At 43.8% G+C, this 18,059-nt stretch overlaps 1 protein-coding gene across 3 annotated transcripts in view; it reads left to right on the top strand.

The window, feature by feature from the left end:
• Positions 1 to 18,059, top strand: part of LOC147451949 (Endoplasmic reticulum vesicle transporter protein) — a 106,533-nt gene that overhangs the window by 60,008 nt on the left and 28,466 nt on the right. For all 3 annotated transcript variants that reach the window (XM_086517810.1, XM_086517811.1, XM_086517812.1), the window contains 2 exons: positions 11,384 to 11,451; positions 12,492 to 12,573. In XM_086517810.1, coding sequence (XP_086373936.1) covers positions 11,384 to 11,451; positions 12,492 to 12,573 — 150 coding nt within the window. The remainder of the gene's footprint in view (positions 1 to 11,383; positions 11,452 to 12,491; positions 12,574 to 18,059) is intronic.

The following is an 18,059-nucleotide window of genomic DNA, read 5'->3' as shown; positions in this document are numbered from 1 at the left end:
CCCAAGTCACAGAAGTGGTCACTAGTGTAGAAGCGATCTATCCGAGATAGATTTACTCCTCCCACTCTACAGTCCGAATGAGAGAAGGCCAAGCTGTCTGGGGGCCTCACAAAGCTAGAATGCTGCCACACATCTGAAACTCGCAGAGTCATACATAACCTCTGCGAAACTGTCAACTCAACTCCATGCACAGTAGTATGGCTACCTCCAATCCTGTCAGAGGGGTCCTCCAACATGTTGAAGTCACCCCCAATGCACCATTGCTCTGCCTGCGACAGAGACTCTACAATGTGAGACCAAAACTTTGCACGTGTACTCGCCACATTGGGCGCATAGATGTTCAGGAAGCCCAAGAGGCAACTCTGAACCTGCATAGTAATCCACTGAGCCCTGCTAGGCACAATAATCCCTCTGTCCACAATGGCCTCCTGCCAAGAGTCCACAATAGTCATACATATCCCTCCCTGGATGCCACCAGGTCCAAATGTAGCTGACGAGAATGTCTCATACCGCCCACGCAAAAGCTGACCACAACGTCTAATGCGGCTCTCACACAGATGATGCTCGTGTAGCATAAGAAGGTCAATCTCTACTCCCACAAGGCATCATTGAAGCTCCTGACGTAGTCGGCCCCTCTGTCATTGAAACTGGGGCCCACCTAATCCTTGCACGTTCCATGAGACGATCCTCATGAGGAGCGAGAGAGAAATGATGCCGGAGCAATAGCTAACCGTGCTATCTTCGAGGCAGGCTTGGATGTGGAGTAATCCGCATCCGAGCGTCCACGAGATAGGCGTGACTGCAAAGAGTGTCTAGCCCAAGCCCAAGAAGAACGAGCCGTGCGCAAGGCAACCTCTTGTGTCCAGGAGTCCTCATGTATATGTACATAGCATGGCGGGCTCTGCGTGTCAGCAAAGAAGAGAACCACAATGTATCTACATCCTGCTGAGTCTGGAGGCGTCACTGAAAACTTGGCCAATAGCCATAGAGTCTAAACCAAGTTTGTAACCCCTAGGTCTCCCATGTGATGAGAGAACTCAAGGGCCCGTGCCTGCAGCCACTCCAACATTGAGTCTAAAGTCCACTCAGGTTGGTCCATGCTGCAAAGGGGAAAAGAGAAGCCAACCGTTGAGTCCAGGGCGTCTATCTCTCTAGCTGCAAGGAACAATACATGAACTCTGAAGCAATCCGCCTCGAAGTCTGGTGAGGGGCGCCGAGAAACCGTCTAAAGTCGCAGGCAATTTTGCAAGAAAGGTTGTCCCTCTCTCGCCAAGCGACTCGTGGCAAAAGCACTGCGAAGAGATCTCCTAGCAGATGAGGATGGTCCTGCCCATTGGGATGGCTGCGAGGAAGGAGCGGGAGGAGATGTGGAAGCAAGGGGGCTCGAGGGAGGAGGAGGAGAGGGGGGGCGGGGAGCGGTAGAGGGAGGAGGGCAAGATGGAGAGGCGAAGGGAAGAGGCGGGGGGAGGGGGAGGGAGAGGGGCAGAGGGGAAATCGGGGTGAGGAGGGGTTATCGGAGGTGAGGCTGAGGTGGAGGGTGGAACAGGGACCTCGTCTTGCTGAAGAGGGTCGAAACGGTTCCCTGTGGGAACCCACTGCTGTTGGACTGGAGCCTGGGGACTACTCTGAGTGCTAGGCTGGTGTCACGAGGACGTGGCAACTGCTAACCTTAGTTGTTGGTTTCTTCTCAATGATTTTTGTTTAATTTTTGAGACCCTCTTTTTGAAGTTGCAAATGGTCGGACATTGTATGGCCAATATGAACGGTAGTTTCGCTCGCAGACGGGAAGTTGGTCGACACTGGAGCTCGTAAAGTAAAAGGATGTCTAGGCTCAGTTCAAGATCATGTAGGTCCCCCCGTCGCACCTAGCAAGTTGGTGGATACTAGGAAGTGAACTCAATAAAGGCATAAAGTCAAGGTGGGATCACCAACAGAAAGTATCCGACATTGGGCCACATTGCACTTTTGGATGCGGTCCCAATGAGGATAGATGGTCAGAAGACTAGTGAGAGCCCAACGGAAGCATCTCCAAAAATTTAGGGAACTTCTATTTTGGGCCACGAAATCTATTCGCGTCATTAGCTTCAGAATGACAAGGGTAACATTTTATTACTCTGGCGCAATGTCAACTCATGCACCAGTTGAGAGATTTTTAAGCAGGAAGCCCAATGCGGGGAAATTGCATGTATGAGTGTCAAGTGGCACTTTTTGATCAATTTACCAAGTCTGGGAGAATAGAACTCGTAACTGTGTAACAGACTTGGACACTCCAAGTCAAAAATCAATCGCGACAGCACCAAATAACCACTTCAAAACAATTCACAGATCACAATAGATTTGCACTGGCCTGGCAGAGTTCCGTGCCTAGAGATATTGGTCCCAAAGATTGGCGCCCCTTTCGGTATTTCTTTTTATATTAATCAGTTCAAAGTACAAGAGAGTGGCTAGGGTTTCAATCTCAGACTCTGCGTCCACATGCTCTGAGAAGTGAGGTCCTCACTACTAATTTAAAGGTTACAAGGGATGCCCAAAAGCAGAGCCCCAAAAGCTTCAAATCAAAAGCAATTGCTCTCTCTCTCTCTCTCTCTCTCTCTCTCTCTCTCTCTCTCTCTCTCTCTTAGAGAGTCTCTTTTTTTTAATAAAAAAAAGCAAGTTCTCTCTTTCTCATGGCGTAGAGAAAAAGCAAGATTCGCGTCGCTCGTCATTATTTTATTTTTTTTTCCAGCCTCCGCGATTTTCGGAAATTAGGGTTTTTGGCAGAAATTAGGGTTTGCAGGAATTTTAGGGTTTCTGCTGTCCGCCACGTCATCACTTTGCGACATACCCCCCTCTTGAAAGCATTGTAATCGACCGCGATTACGCCTGCAAAATCGACAAAAGCCATAAACCGTCTTAGCAGACACTGTCTGTTAGTACCTACGTACTAGGAACACACATCTAGCACATGTACAAAATCGACAGTCACATCACACGACATCACAGGACATCACCAGACATCACATGACATTCAACATTCATTCGGATCTTAGACCATGATTTATCGGCAATGTAGCTAGCAATCACATCTAGGTCCAATCGGGACCTCATCGATGTTCGATTGACTAACCTGTATTGCAACCATGTCTATTCGAGATCAATCAGACCAAAATGCTGCAGTCATTTCGGCTATCAGTTCCTGCACTCAAAAGAAGTCAAGAACAAATCAGTATCATTATCAGGAATTCCATTTCATAAAGTCATCCAGCAGAATACGGTCAGCTCTCAGTATCCCTGAAGCTCAAAGAGACATCAGTGACTTTAGTATCAAAATCGAGGCATCTGTTGACAAAGGAGCGGAGTAACTCCCCTCTTGTGCATCCCACTACACCAGATCTTCGGCCAAGCTGAGTTTCTTGGTTCCGTTTGGAGTAGACTATGCCAAACCAAAGCATCGAGGTAAAGTTTCACAATCTGAGGAGTATCTGCTAGGTCCTCCTCCTCCATCCACTTCGCATCAAATGCAGGAAAGTTCTTGAACTTAACCAAGAACCGCCTTCGGACTTCACCTTTCTTCGTATCGTTATGTGCCAAAATCTGTTCATGAACAAGGATCTCCTCGTTTTCTTCCACTTCGAGTTGCTCATCAGGCTCCCCATCATCAGGCACATCACCCTTAACAGGTTTCAAGAGACTCACATGCAATGCATTGTGAATCCTCCAAGTATATGGCAGTTTCAGTTGGAAGGAGACATCATTTATCTTGTCAGTGATCTGGAAAGGTCCGTAGTATCGCATACTAAGCTTTGGAAAAAGCCTCTCCTTTCCCTTTTTCTTTCGTAGGCGTGCCTTCTCAAAACGTAAGAGCACCCAATCATCCTCCTTCAATTTCAAGTCGCGACGATGGCAATCCGCTGCCTTTTTCTGTCATTCTTGAGACTCCTGCAAAGTCTCGCGAACCTTGGCAAAAGCCGTATCCAAATCTCACGAATATTCATCCGCTTCAAATATCTAATCTTCGTGCTCAGGAAGGATGGAACCTTCACAGCCTTTTCAACAATCTCACATGGCGTCTTCCCCGTTGAAGAGTGTATCGTGTTATTGTAGGCAAATTCCACCAAAGGTAAGTTCTTTTTCTATTGAGTCTTTTGATCCGAGATACAAGACTTCAATAAATCTAAAATCACTGAATTGGCAATCTCAAATTGCTCGTCAGTCTGCAAGTGGAACGATGACGAGAACTGCAACTGTGTGCCAATGTTCTCCCAAATTGCCTTCCAAAACAAACTCATAAATGTGGGGTCTCTGTCGGAGACAATCGTCTCAGACGTGCCATGTAATCGGAAAATCATCGTGATCATTGTGTGTTCTCGGGAGATCAAAAATGAAATCCATTGCAATACTTTCCCAGGGGTGGGTGGGTATGGGTAAAGGCTGTAACAATCCCTGTGCCTTATGCCTGTCAAACTTGACCTTCTAGCATACCAAGCAACTGCGCACAAACTCTTCCACATCCTTTTTGAGTCTCGGCCCAAAGAAGTATCTCTCTACCCCCTTCATGGTGGTAGCAATGCCGCGGTGACTCGTAAAAGGTGGACAGTGGCATTCAGTCATAACCTTATCCCTCAACGGCTGTGTAACGCACAACATAGTCTTTTTCATCAAGTAGCCTTCCCGAAGGGAGTATCCAGCTACTGTCTTCCCATCCCGTATCCGTGTGAAAATATCTGCAAAATTTGTATCTGTGGCATACTGATCGACCATATCCTCAAAGCTCCTATGATGTATCGCGGAAACACCAGAACCAACGGTTTCCGAGACAAAGCATCTGCCACCACATTCTTCTGTCCCTGCACATGGACAATCTGGAAGTGGAACTGTGACAAGATGTTCGCCCACCGCATTTGCTTTTCCGAAAGCTGCTTCTGTGACAAGAAGTAGCGCAAACTCTGATGGTCTGTAAAGACAGTAAAATCCGCTCCGAGTAGGTAATGCCGCCACTGAGTAAGAGCATGGATAACCGCCAAAAGCTCTTTCTCATAGATCTGTGCTGTCATCTTCGGCCTAGAGAACAAACGGCTCTCGTAAGCTATGACATGGCCTTCTTGCATCAAGACCGCACCCAGACTACGACCACAAGCATCACAATATACTTCAAATGACTTCTGCAAGTCCGGCAAAGTCAAAATAGGTCCCGTAGTCAATTTCTCTTTCAATGTCCGAAAGGCAGTCACCTTTGTGGGTCCCTACAAAAAAGGTACTCCTTTCTGTGTCAAGGTATGCAAAGGGGAAGCAACCTCTGCAAACTTTCGTATGAACCGCCTGTAGTACGAACACAGTCCCAAGAAGCTTCTAACTTCATGGACATTCCTCAAATCGGGCCAATCACGGATAGTCTCTATCTTGGCCGGGTCCATTTGCACTCCTGCTCTGCTGACACAATGTGTCCCAAAAAGTGTATCTGTGGTAGGAAAAATTCACTTTTCTTTGTATTAATCAATTACGTGTGATCTCGTAATGCCTGAAAGACTTGAAGCAGATGATCTTTGTGTTCTGCCTCATTCTTAGAGAAAACAATGATGTCGTCAAAGAAAGTGCGAACAAATAGCATGTACTCTCGAAAAATCCTATCCATCATCCGGTTAAATGTCGCAGGAGCATTGGTTAAGCCAAAAGGCATCACCAAAAACTCAAATAACCCAAAAGTCGTCCGAAAAGCTGTCTTGTAGACATCTCCTGGCGCTATCCTGATCTGATGATATCCACTCTTCAAGTCAATCTTGCTAAAGCACGAGGATCCTTGTAACATGTCAAGTATATCATCGATCCTAGGAATCGAAAATCTGTTCTTGATGGTGATTTTGTTGAGAGCGCTATAATCGATGCACATTCTCCAAGATCCGTCTTTCTTCAAAACCAACAATGTTGGAGAGCAATACGGTGAAGTACTAGGCTGGACAAGACCTTGTTCCAAGAGGTCTTTCACTGGGTTCATAATCTTTTCATTCTGTACTCGGCTCACACGATAAGGTGGCCGATTCGGTGGCGTGCTTCCAGGTATCAGATCAATGGTTTGATCTCAGGCCCTTTGAAAAGCAATCGGCATGAGTGTGGAGAAAAATCTTGGCGTTCTTTTGATCAGGTCAAAACATATTCAACCTTTATCCAGCGTTCAGTTCTCTCCCAAAAGAATGAGTAAGAAACTGAAGTTCATCAAGTACAATCTCTAAGCCCTTCATTTATCAAAGTCGCTTTCTCGGCCCGGTAGTCAACCACGGCGTAGTCCTTGTGGTACCAAGGAATCCTTAGTAGAACGTCACTCGCGTGCCTTGAACACCCCTGTCATTGCAAACAAAGTTTGCCAATGCTCGGTGTAATGGCAACATCCCATCCGGATGCCAGTCGAACTACCTCTGCCTGTGGCGTCAGTCTGTCGGACGTAATTCCAAATCGACCCGCCAATTCCAAGCGAAAAGAAGTTGGCCTTGGCTCCTTCAAAAGAGCTTCCTGATCCTTCACTTTGCTCCAAAAGCGGCAAAGTTTGTACTTTCATTCATTAGATTCGGTGCAGGTCCCACGCCATGTGGTACCAGTTCTGCTTTTCTATCTGCCTTTTCTGCCACATTCCTCAGTTGCTCTCGAGCTCTCAGACCTGTCGTCGTCTTCATCATTCTGTGCCTTATTAGGGCACTTCGCGGAGATATGTCCCTGTTCCCCGCATCCAAAGCACTTCCCCTCTCTGATGAAGCGAGCTCTTTCCTCAGGAGTAAGCTTGGGTCGTGCATCCTTTTTCTCTGGGTTGCTCTTTTTCTTTCTAATTTCATTTCCAGAAGTCTGTTTGGCTCGTTGTGTCATGGTCTTATCTGTGGGGTAGGTCAAATTGCCAGAGTGAATGGCAAAGCCCCGCTTCGCATGACTCATCAACTCCTGAATAGAAGCTGACTTCTGTTCCAAGCAGTGATCTCGGATCTCTGTAGGTAGACCCAAGGTAAACCGCTCAATCTGTTCTCTGAACGAGATCTTCTTGAATGAAGAGGCGGGTAGAAAAGAGCTCCAGAATCTTTCACAATAAGCATTGATTGTATCTTTCTTGGTCATCCAAAGATGGTTCCAAGCAGCTCGTACATCTCGTTCATATTCTTGTGTCAACCAAGCAAGGTAGGATCCGTACGGATCCGTACGTCCGTACGGTACGGTACTGTACCAAAAAAAAAAAAAAAAAAAAAGAATTCTCCCTTCCCGTTTTCGGATTTAATTTCGCCTCTGTTTTGGGGTTTGGCTGCCTGGTTATTGAGACAGAGTGAGTTTGGGCGCCTGTTTATTGCAAACTATTGACTACAGAGTACTACAGAGAGAGTTTGGGCGCTTGTTCATTGCAGACAGAGCTCTGCAAACTCACCTGCAGAGCAACCTTGTACGCGGTAAAGGTAAGTGCTCGTCCTCGCGAGTCTCTCCCGTCTCCCTCGCGCATACCTTGTGTGTTTCTCGCGATAGCATCAATGTTTTTGTTCACCAATCTGTAGGTACACCATGCCTCGCAAACCCAACCGAGTTTGGAGCGCACACACCACTGTCATTGCGGTGGTAAATATAGGAGGGCAAGCAGGATCAGGAACACGTACTTGGGCCTGCAAATATTGTGGAAAACAGAAGACAAGTACGGTGACGCGTGTGTTGAGGCACCTTACTGGGATCGGCACTACTGGCCAGTGCGGAGGGTGCAAGCTTATTCCGCCAACGATAAAGGATGCTTTTATGTTGGAGCACTTCCCAGGAGGGGGTCTTCCCTCGTCCAAGGGTAAGAAAGCAAATCAGGCAACACAGGATGCCTTGCAGGATGCATTGTTTACAGACCGTATTTATTATCAAGTACGGACCGTATTGTAGGTTTTTGACGTTTTCGAAAAAAACCTTACGAATTTTACGTACCTTACCACTCAATCCATTCGGTACTACGTACAGTACGTACCGAACACGTACCGTACCTTTCCACCTTGCAACCAAGAAGAAATAAAAAGCTTCTTAAGTTTCAGCCATTTAACTGGCACACTCTTGTTAAAAGAAGCGTGGACCACCAAGTACGAGCATTCCCCTTAAAGGTAAGAGGTAGCTCTCCGAATCTTGGAGTGCTCTGAATAGCGTTCTCCCGCGAAAGCGATGTCAAACTCCTGTATAAAAGACAAAGCCTTCGAAGCATCTGAGTATCCTGAAAAGTATCAAACTTGATAGAGTGGCCACCTTCCTTAAACTCTCGGACTTTCTTGCTTTCATCTTCGAGAAAGTCATAGTGGTTGGCTTTGTAAAAATTCTTCTTGTTCGCATAAAAGTTTCCATTATCAGAATTTGAGCTGTCTGTAGACAAGTCCTCAGTAGAACTGTCAGTCTCTGGGCGAGATGTAGCCTTCTTCTTGCCCTTTCCGATTTGTTTCTTGCTTCGCTTTTTACCTTTTCTGTCTTCTTCGCTCGAATCTGAAGAGCTAGAAGAACTGTCAGAAGAAGAAGAAGAAGAAGAACTGGGTACTCCTTCAAATCGAACACGCTTCTTCTGTTTCTTTGCCTTGTCAAATGTCGACAGACGACCCAAATATCCTGGGAAGTCAGTGCCTTTCTTCTGCTTTTTGCCGTGCTTTTTGCCTTTCTTTTGCACGTCGAAAAGCTGAGCAATCCGTCTGACCCGTCAAGTGGAATAACCTTAGTTGTTGGTTTCTTTCCCTTGATTTTTATTTAACTTTTGGGACCCTCTTTTTGAAGTCACAAATGGCTGAACATTGTGTGGCCAGTGTAAAACGGCCGACGGCCGAGAGTCTCACATGTAGTCGAGAAGGGTAGGTTGCCACGAGATGGCCGGGCTAGTCGGCACTGGAATCTGACTAGTAAAAGGGTGTCTAGGCTTAGTTTAAAGTCATTTAGGCCCCTCGCTACACTTTATAAGTCGGTGGGTACTAGGAATTAACTCAATAGAGGCAAACTGGACTCATTTTCCCAGTCCAACATGAAAAGGGGGCGCCCAAAATGAGAGAGGGGGATGTTTTGCTTCATTAAATGAACTACTATGTGTGTGTGAGTAGTGGGTGCAGGTCATCACAGCTTTAATGGAAAGCTTGCCTTCTCCCTTGCTCTATGTAGCACAATGATTTTGCTCTCGTGCATCTCTCGCCCCCTTTGAATACAGAAACGTGATGCCCCACTGGAGGGCTTTTCATTTGTATGTACAATTGTGTGGGTTCATGTGCGATTGCCGAGGCAAGAGCCTCTTGCACAGGTACTGGATTAGCTAGTGGCTAATCCCGGGCAGGTACAAGTGAATTTGGAGAGATTTCACATGAGAAATCTTGTCCGATTCAAAGGGCAAGTAGCCAGGTGCGGGAGCTCCAAGGCTTGCAACGGATGCGATCAGCATGGGAAACAGAGCCCAAAACAGTGAATTACATCCTGCTGTGTATTTTTGCAGGTTTAGGGTTTTGGCCCTAATTGATCCCTAATAACCCAAGGAGCTTCGGGGAAGCGTTGGGATCACTATATAGGTCATCTGGTGCATTTTCAGGGCAGAGAACAGAGAATTCAGCGTGCTGCAGATTCTCGCCAGATTTAGGAAAGCGTCCATATGTGTTGGGAAAGTCACCTTTGGCATGGGGATTTCATATGTGAAGCCTCCTATTGCTGTTATGCTACCGAAATCGGGCTAGAGTAGGCCATTTTCAGCCTGGTAAAAGTGGGGCAGCTCGTAGGAACTCACAGGTTTTCTCCTAAGTTTTATAGAAATACTGAAAGGAGTGCCAGTCTTTGGGGCCTCCAGGGTGTCGCTGCCTGCTTGGAAGCACTCTAGCTCCTAGGCCGTGCTTTGTTTGAAATGTTAATTCTAGTTACAGGTTTATTTGTGAAGTTGTCCTTTGTGTTGTAAAGTCGAGTTAAGTTTATCGAGTAAAGAATCGGGTGAAAGCTAAAGTCTACCGCCCTACGGGCCGGTTTCAATGACCCTAAGGGCGAAAGATTCAACATCCACAATGTGTCAAAATGACTACCCCTCCCCTTGCATATATAGCATGAGGGGCAGGAAGGGCAGTGGACCAGAAAAACCCCACACCCCATAAATAAATTGGGGCCCCTATAAATATCAGGCCCAGTGGGTGGCAGGACAAAAGATTGGTTGTTGGACCAAAAATGCGTGGCATGACGAGATGCAATCTACATGCTAGATGCAATGGGTGGCCAGCTCAGGAGACATACCTGTACAAGTATGCTCTAGACTATGCATAGTGAAGCAGCAAGAGTGTTGAATATCTAATACGGCCGGCTCCTGTCTTGAAACTTCTTTATTCGCGGGAAATTGTACATAGTATCACGGGCAATATAATGCCAAACTTCTATACCGATACAAGTGAAAAATCAACATTGTAAACTGTCAGTGGTGGTCTTCCAAGTTCTTTTTCTCTTCTCGCTACTCTTGCAAGTGCCCACATTCTCTTCCATTTGGTTGCAATTATCTATGAAAAGACACCCCCTCAAGGCTGGATATGGCTATGGAAAGCTTCAAAATGCATAAAAATTGCTGCAAAGTCTGAGTTTCAGCTCCCAGAAGTGCCCAAGATGCTCTTGTAAATTCTTTTATGAGTAAGTCATTTTAGACTTGTCACTTGTCAAAATTTTCAATTTGGTCAAAAGGCTTTAATTTTTTAAGTCTTTTGTGTCCATTTTCTTATCAAGGAAAAAGGGCTATACTCACCACTTGTTCACAAGCCATAAAACTATGTGAGAAAACAACATAAACAGTTTTGGGTGGGTGTTCCAATTTTCTGAAACTATATACGGCACTTATGCAAGAAGGTAACTTGCAAAAATAAGGCACACAAATACATATGTATGCCATGCAATGCAATATCGATATGGTCAATCCTCGTTTGTGAGTGCATGACTAGGTGGTGTTCCCGTGCAAGTACACGACGGTGCTAGACCCTACGGAAAGCTAGCCCTTTTGGCATTTCCGGGCATGGAGATGCAAGCACAAGTCCTAGCGGGAAGCGAAGTCCATTGTTCCGCACATGAACTCATGTTCGAAGACCCAACCGAACAAAAAATCCAAGAAAACACATAAAGAGGGATCAAATTGTGAGGCATCTTCGCTTGATTTTCCTCGAAGGCAAACATTGCCTATGAACCTCGGCGACTCTTTGAGCGGTCAAAGGGGTGACAATAGGAAGACATTGGTACTTTGTACATGGTTTTGACTTATAGACGAGCTCTGTTTGGTCTCTACGAGAGGCTACACACACATTTTCTCATGCCTGGTGCATGTATGCATGTGCACACTACCACAATGTGTTTGTGGCCTGCATAACCACATAGAGATAGAAACTCTTGTTTGTATTCATGTCTCATAAAAAATAACTTGTTTTCTAAATGCATGCAGTACTTAGTGTCGACGCAATTGATGTGTCAGGAAAGCATGAAGTGGATCTTGATACCAACATTTGGAAAGTAAGTTTTGAAGTGGATGTCAGATGTTATCAGATTTTGGTTTTATAATTTTAAGTTAATTATTTTCTTTATGGTTGGGAATTATTTTTGTGGTAGAAGCCTGAATTTGTTGTGAGTGTTCAAGATGTTATAACGGTTCCTAAATCAAGCTTTTTTGGTGTGGCTTGATATGCAAAATAAGGTATTTATATATGTAATCTCTTACTTTGTGGCTTTGCTTCTAGTTCCTATTTTCGAGGATTTGGTGTATACCACACTTGAGATCCATGTATTCCACAATGACTCGAATTCTTGCCAAAAATCATCCACTTTGTAATGCTTTCGTTCTACGCTGATTTTTCTGTAGACTGATAACTATATTTGTGGTTTCTGCAATATTTGGTCTAAGCCTTCTGCATAGAAATGTTTTGTGATGGGAGACTGAATTGACTGTCTGGTTGTACCTCATATGTTATGATGAACAGCTGTTGAGTGGCGGCGTTTGCAATTACGGTTGCGATTGATTTTCAATGCTCCATTTTTGAAGCATAAACTATTCTTGAATTGGCTGCTTAGTTGGCAAGTTGAATTGCTTCTATATCTTGCTTTGATGAATGCTTCAAGTCTGAAGGAAAAGTCTTGTGATTTTGCAAAACTTTGAAGTCAGTTCTTAGTGCTCATGACAATTCTTGTGGTGTTCATATTTAGTAAATTCACCTTCGTTTTTTGTTTTCTTTGTTTTTCTTCGTCTTTCGATCTTGATCAGCTATTTCAGTTTTATTTTATGTTTGTTATGTTGTCCAATGTCTCTATTTTAAATTCTTACTGTCTCTTCATGGTCTCATTGTTTTGACTTGTAGGTATTTTTATTCTTATTGTTTGTGGTAGGACCTTTTCCAGGAGTCTGAAAGAGCTTCATGCCACATAAACAGTGTTTCTGTGATTGTGTTTCAGCTTAGCTTGCATAGCCTTTTTTATTTCTATATGGTTGGTTTGATCTCATCTATGACTCTGAAAGAGTTTCAAGTAACATTTACAGTATTTCTGTGGTTGTTTCTCAGCTTAGATTACACAAGGATGGTTATATTCTTGGCTCGGAGTACCTTTCGGACTTGGTGGAGCGGGGTCACAACAAGGGACATGGTATGCTCTGGCTCTGTTAAGCAATCCTACCAACAACTAATGAGAATCATGAGAAAATTTAAGGTGTTCGAGGAATTAGGACATTTTTAAGGTAAAGAACCATAAGAAACATGCATTCAATGTATTTTATCTACGATTGTGAGCACGTGTTGTGTTTTAATTTTGTATTGGGTTGCAGTGGGACGAAACTCATTGGCAGTAGACTCAACGGCTTTACTTTAAGCAAACCTTACAAGCAAGCGTCTTCCTTGTTTTAATATTCTCGTTTGAAGCGTGATAGATTCTTTCTTTTGGGTGAAAAAAATTGGGCTTCACTCTTGACTTTCGTAATTTATGTCTTTGATTTTTGTGTGCTTTATTCATTTATATATAAAATCCCAAGGAAGTCCATGTGCAAAGACTTAAATTTGAAAGTCAAGAGTGATGTCATTTTTCTCATTCCCAAAAGAATGAATCTATCACGCTGTCAAACGAATATTAAAAAACAGGAAGACGCTTGCTTAAGGTTTGTTAAAGTAAAGACGTTGAGTCTACTGCCAATGAGTTTCGGTCCCACTGCAACCCAATACAAAATTAAAACACAACACGTGCTCACAATCGTAGATAAAATACATTGAATGCATGTTTCTTATGGTTCTTTACCTTAAAATGTCCTAATTCCTCGAACACCTTAAATTTTTCATGATTCTCATTAGTTGTTGGTTGTAGGATTGCTTAACAGAGCCAGAGCATACCATGTCCCTTGTTGTGACCCCGCTCCACCAAGTCCGAAAGGTACTCGAGCCAAGAATATAACCATCCTTGTGTAATCTAAGCTGAGAAAACAACCACAGAAATACTGTAAATGTTACTTGAAACTCTTTCAGAGTCATAGATGAGATCAAACCAACCATATAGAAATAAAAAAGGCTATGCAAGCTAAGCTGAAACACAATCACAGAAACACTGTTTATGTGGCATGAAGCTCTTTCAGACTCTGGAAAAGGTCCTACCACAAAACAATAAGAATAAAATACCTACAAGTCAAAACAATGAGACCATGAAGAGACAGTAAGAATTTAAAATAGAGACATTGGACAACATAACAAACATAAAATAAAACTGAAATAGCTGATCAAGATCGAAAGACGAAGAAAAACAAAGAAAACAAAAAAACGAAGGTGAATTTACTAAATATGAACACCACAAGAATTGTCATGAGCACTAAGAACTGACTTCAAAGTTTTGCAAAATCACAAGACTTTTCCTTCAGACTTGAAGCATTCATCAAAGCAAGATATAGAAGCAATTCAACTTGCCAACTAAGCAGCCAATTCAAGAATAGTTTATGCTTCAAAAATGGAGCATTGAAAATCATCGCAACCGTAATTGCAAACGCCGCCACTCAACAGCTGTTCATCATAACATATGAGGTACAACCAGACAGTCAATTCAGTCTCCCATCACAAAACATTTCTATGCAGAAGGCTTAGACCAAATATTGCAGAAACCACAATATAGTTATCAGTCTACAGAAAAATCAGCGTAGAACGAAAGCATTACAAAGTGGATGATTTTTGGCAAGAATTCGAGTCATTGTGGAATACATGGATCTCAAGTGTGGTATACACCAAATCCTCGAAAATAGGAACTAGAAGCAAAGCCACAAAGTAAGAGATTACATATATAAATACCTTATTTTGCATATCAAGCCACACCAAAAAAGCTTGATTTAGGAACCGTTATAACATCTTGAACACTCACAACAAATTCAGGCTTCTACCACAAAAATAATTCCCAACCATAAGAAAAATAATTAACTTAAAATTATAAAACCAAAATCTGATAACATCTGACATCCACTTCAAAACTTACTTTCCAAATGTTGGTATCAAGATCCACTTCATGCTTTCCTGACACATCAATTGCGTCGACACTAAGTACTGCATGCATTTAGAAAACAAGTTATTTTTTATGAGACATGAATACAAACAAGAGTTTCTATCTCTATGTGGTTATGCAGGCCACAAACACATTGTGGTAGTGTGCACATGCATACATGCACCAGGCATGAGAAAATGTGTGTGTAGCCTCTCGTAGAGACCAAACAGAGCTCGTCTATAAGTCAAAACCATGTACAAAGTACCAATGTCTTCCTATTGTCACCCCTTTGACCGCTCAAAGAGTCGCCGAGGTTCATAGGCAATGTTTGCCTTCGAGGAAAATCAAGCGAAGATGCCTCACAATTTGATCCCTCTTTATGTGTTTTCTTGGATTTTTTGTTCGGTTGGGTCTTCGAACATGAGTTCATGTGCGGAACAATGGACTTCGCTTCCCGCTAGGACTTGTGCTTGCATCTCCATGCCCGGAAATGCCAAAAGGGCTAGCTTTCCGTAGGGTCTAGCACCGTCGTGTACTTGCACGGGAACACCACCTAGTCATGCACTCACAAACGAGGATTGACCATATCGATATTGCATTGCATGGCATACATATGTATTTGTGTGCCTTATTTTTGCAAGTTACCTTCTTGCATAAGTGCCGTATATAGTTTCAGAAAATTGGAACACCCACCCAAACTGTTTATGTTGTTTTCTCACATAGTTTTATGGCTTTGTGAACAAGTGGTGAGTATAGCCCTTTTTCCTTGATAAGAAAATGGACACAAAAGACTTAAAAAAATTAAAGCCTTTTGACCAAATTGAAAATTTTGACAAGTGACAAGTCTAAAATGACTTACTCATAAAAGAATTTACAAGAGCATTTGGGCACTTCTGGGAGCTGAAACTCAGACTTTGCAGCAATTTTTATGCATTTTGAAGCTTTCCATAGCCATATCCAGCCTTGAGGGGGTGTCTTTTCATAGATAATTGCAACCAAATGGAAGAGAATGTGGGCACTTGCAAGAGTAGCGAGAAGAGAAAAAAGAACTTGGAAGACCACCACTGACAGTTTACAATGTTGATTTTTCACTTGTATCGGTATAGAAGTTTGGCATTATATTGCCCGTGATACTATGTACAATTTCCCGCGAATAAAGAAGTTTCAAGACAGGAGCCGGCCGTATTAGATATTCAACACTCTTGCTGCTTCACTATGCATAGTCTAGAGCATACTTGTACAGGTATGTCTCCTGAGCTGGCCACCCATTGCATCTAGCATGTAGATTGCATCTCGTCATGCCACGCATTTTTGGTCCAACAACCAATCTTTTGTCCTGCCACCACTGGGCCTGATATTTATAGGGGCCCCAATTTATTTATGGGGTGTGGGGTTTTTTCTGGTCCACTGCCTTCCTGCCCCTCATGCTATATATGCAAGGGGAGGGGTAGTCATTTTGACACATTGTGGATGTTGAATCTTTCGCCCTTAGGGTCATTGAAACCGGCCCGTAGGGCGGTAGACTTTAGCTTTCACCCGATTCTTTACTCGATAAACTTAACTCGACTTTACAACACAAAGGACAACTTCACAAATAAACCTGTAACTAGAATTAACATTTCAAACAAAGCACGGCCTAGGAGCTAGAGTGCTTCCAAGCAGGCAGCGACACCCTGGAGGCCCAAAGACTGGCACTCCTTTCAGTATTTCTATAAAACTTAGGAGAAAACCTGTGAGTTCCTACGAGCTGCCCCACTTTTACCAGGCTGAAAATGGCCTACTCTAGCCCGATTTCGGTAGCATAACAGCAATAGGAGGCTTCACATATGAAATCCCATGCCAAAGGTGACTTTCCCAACACATATGGACGCTTTCCTAAATCTGGCGAGAATCTGCAGCACGCTGAATTCTCTGTTCTCTGCCCTGAAAATGCACCAGATGACCTATATAGTGATCCCAACGCTTCCCGAAGCTCCTTGGGTTATTAGGGATCAATTAGGGCCAAAACCCTAAACCTGCAAAAATACACAGCAGGATGTAATTCACTGTTTTGGGCTCTGTTTCCCATGCTGATCGCATCCGTTGCAAGCCTTGGAGCTCCCGCACCTGGCTACTTGCCCTTTGAATCGGACAAGATTTCTCATGTGAAATCTCTCCAAATTCACTTGTACCTGCCCGGGATTAGCCACTAGCTAATCCAGTACCTGTGCAAGAGGCTCTTGCCTCGGCAATCGCACATGAACCCACACAATTGTACATACAAATGAAAAGCCCTCCAGTGGGGCATCACGTTTCTGTATTCAAAGGGGGCGAGAGATGCACGAGAGCAAAATCATTGTGCTACATAGAGCAAGGGAGAAGGCAAGCTTTCCATTAAAGCTGTGATGACCTGCACCCACTACTCACACACATAGTAGTTCATTTAATGAAGCAAAACATCCCCCTCTCTCATTTTGGGCGCCCCCTTTTCATGTTGGACTGGGAAAATGAGTCCAGTTTGCCTCTATTGAGTTAATTCCTAGTACCCACCGACTTATAAAGTGTAGCGAGGGGCCTAAATGACTTTAAACTAAGCCTAGACACCCTTTTACTAGTCAGATTCCAGTGCCGACTAGCCCGGCCATCTCGTGGCAACCTACCCTTCTCGACTACATGTGAGACTCTCGGCCGTCGGCCGTTTTACACTGGCCACACAATGTTCAGCCATTTGTGACTTCAAAAAGAGGGTCCCAAAAGTTAAATAAAAATCAAGGGAAAGAAACCAACAACTAAGGTTATTCCACTTGACGGGTCAGACGGATTGCTCAGCTTTTCGACGTGCAAAAGAAAGGCAAAAAGCACGGCAAAAAGCAGAAGAAAGGCACTGACTTCCCAGGATATTTGGGTCGTCTGTCGACATTTGACAAGGCAAAGAAACAGAAGAAGCGTGTTCGATTTGAAGGAGTACCCAGTTCTTCTTCTTCTTCTTCTTCTGACAGTTCTTCTAGCTCTTCAGATTCGAGCGAAGAAGACAGAAAAGGTAAAAAGCGAAGCAAGAAACAAATCGGAAAGGGCAAGAAGAAGGCTACATCTCGCCCAGAGACTGACAGTTCTACTGAGGACTTGTCTACAGACAGCTCAAATTCTGATAATGGAAACTTTTATGCGAACAAGAAGAATTTTTACAAAGCCAACCACTATGACTTTCTCGAAGATGAAAGCAAGAAAGTCGAGAGTTTAAGGAAGGTGGCCACTCTATCAAGTTTGATACTTTTCAGGATACTCAGATGCTTCGAAGGCTTTGTCTTTTATACAGGAGTTTGACATCGCTTTCGCGGGAGAACGCTATTCAGAGCACTCCAAGATTCGGAGAGCTACCTCTTACCTTTAAGGGGAATGCTCGTACTTGGTGGTCCACGCTTCTTTTAACAAGAGTGTGCCAGTTAAATGGCTGAAACTTAAGAAGCTTTTTATTTCTTCTTGGTTGCAAGGTGGAAAGGTACGGTACGTGTTCGGTACGTACTGTACGTAGTACCGAATGGATTGAGTGGTAAGGTACGTAAAATTCGTAAGGTTTTTTTCGAAAACGTCAAAAACCTACAATACGGTCCGTACTTGATAATAAATACGGTCTGTAAACAATGCAT

Source organism: Adiantum capillus-veneris, chromosome 8 (assembly GCF_014529385.1).
Source record: "Adiantum capillus-veneris isolate H3 chromosome 8, ASM1452938v2, whole genome shotgun sequence".
Lineage (NCBI taxonomy): Eukaryota > Viridiplantae > Streptophyta > Polypodiopsida > Polypodiales > Pteridaceae > Adiantum > Adiantum capillus-veneris.
Note: the sequence above shows the minus strand (reverse complement) of the source record. Positions and strands in the feature narration are given on the sequence as shown.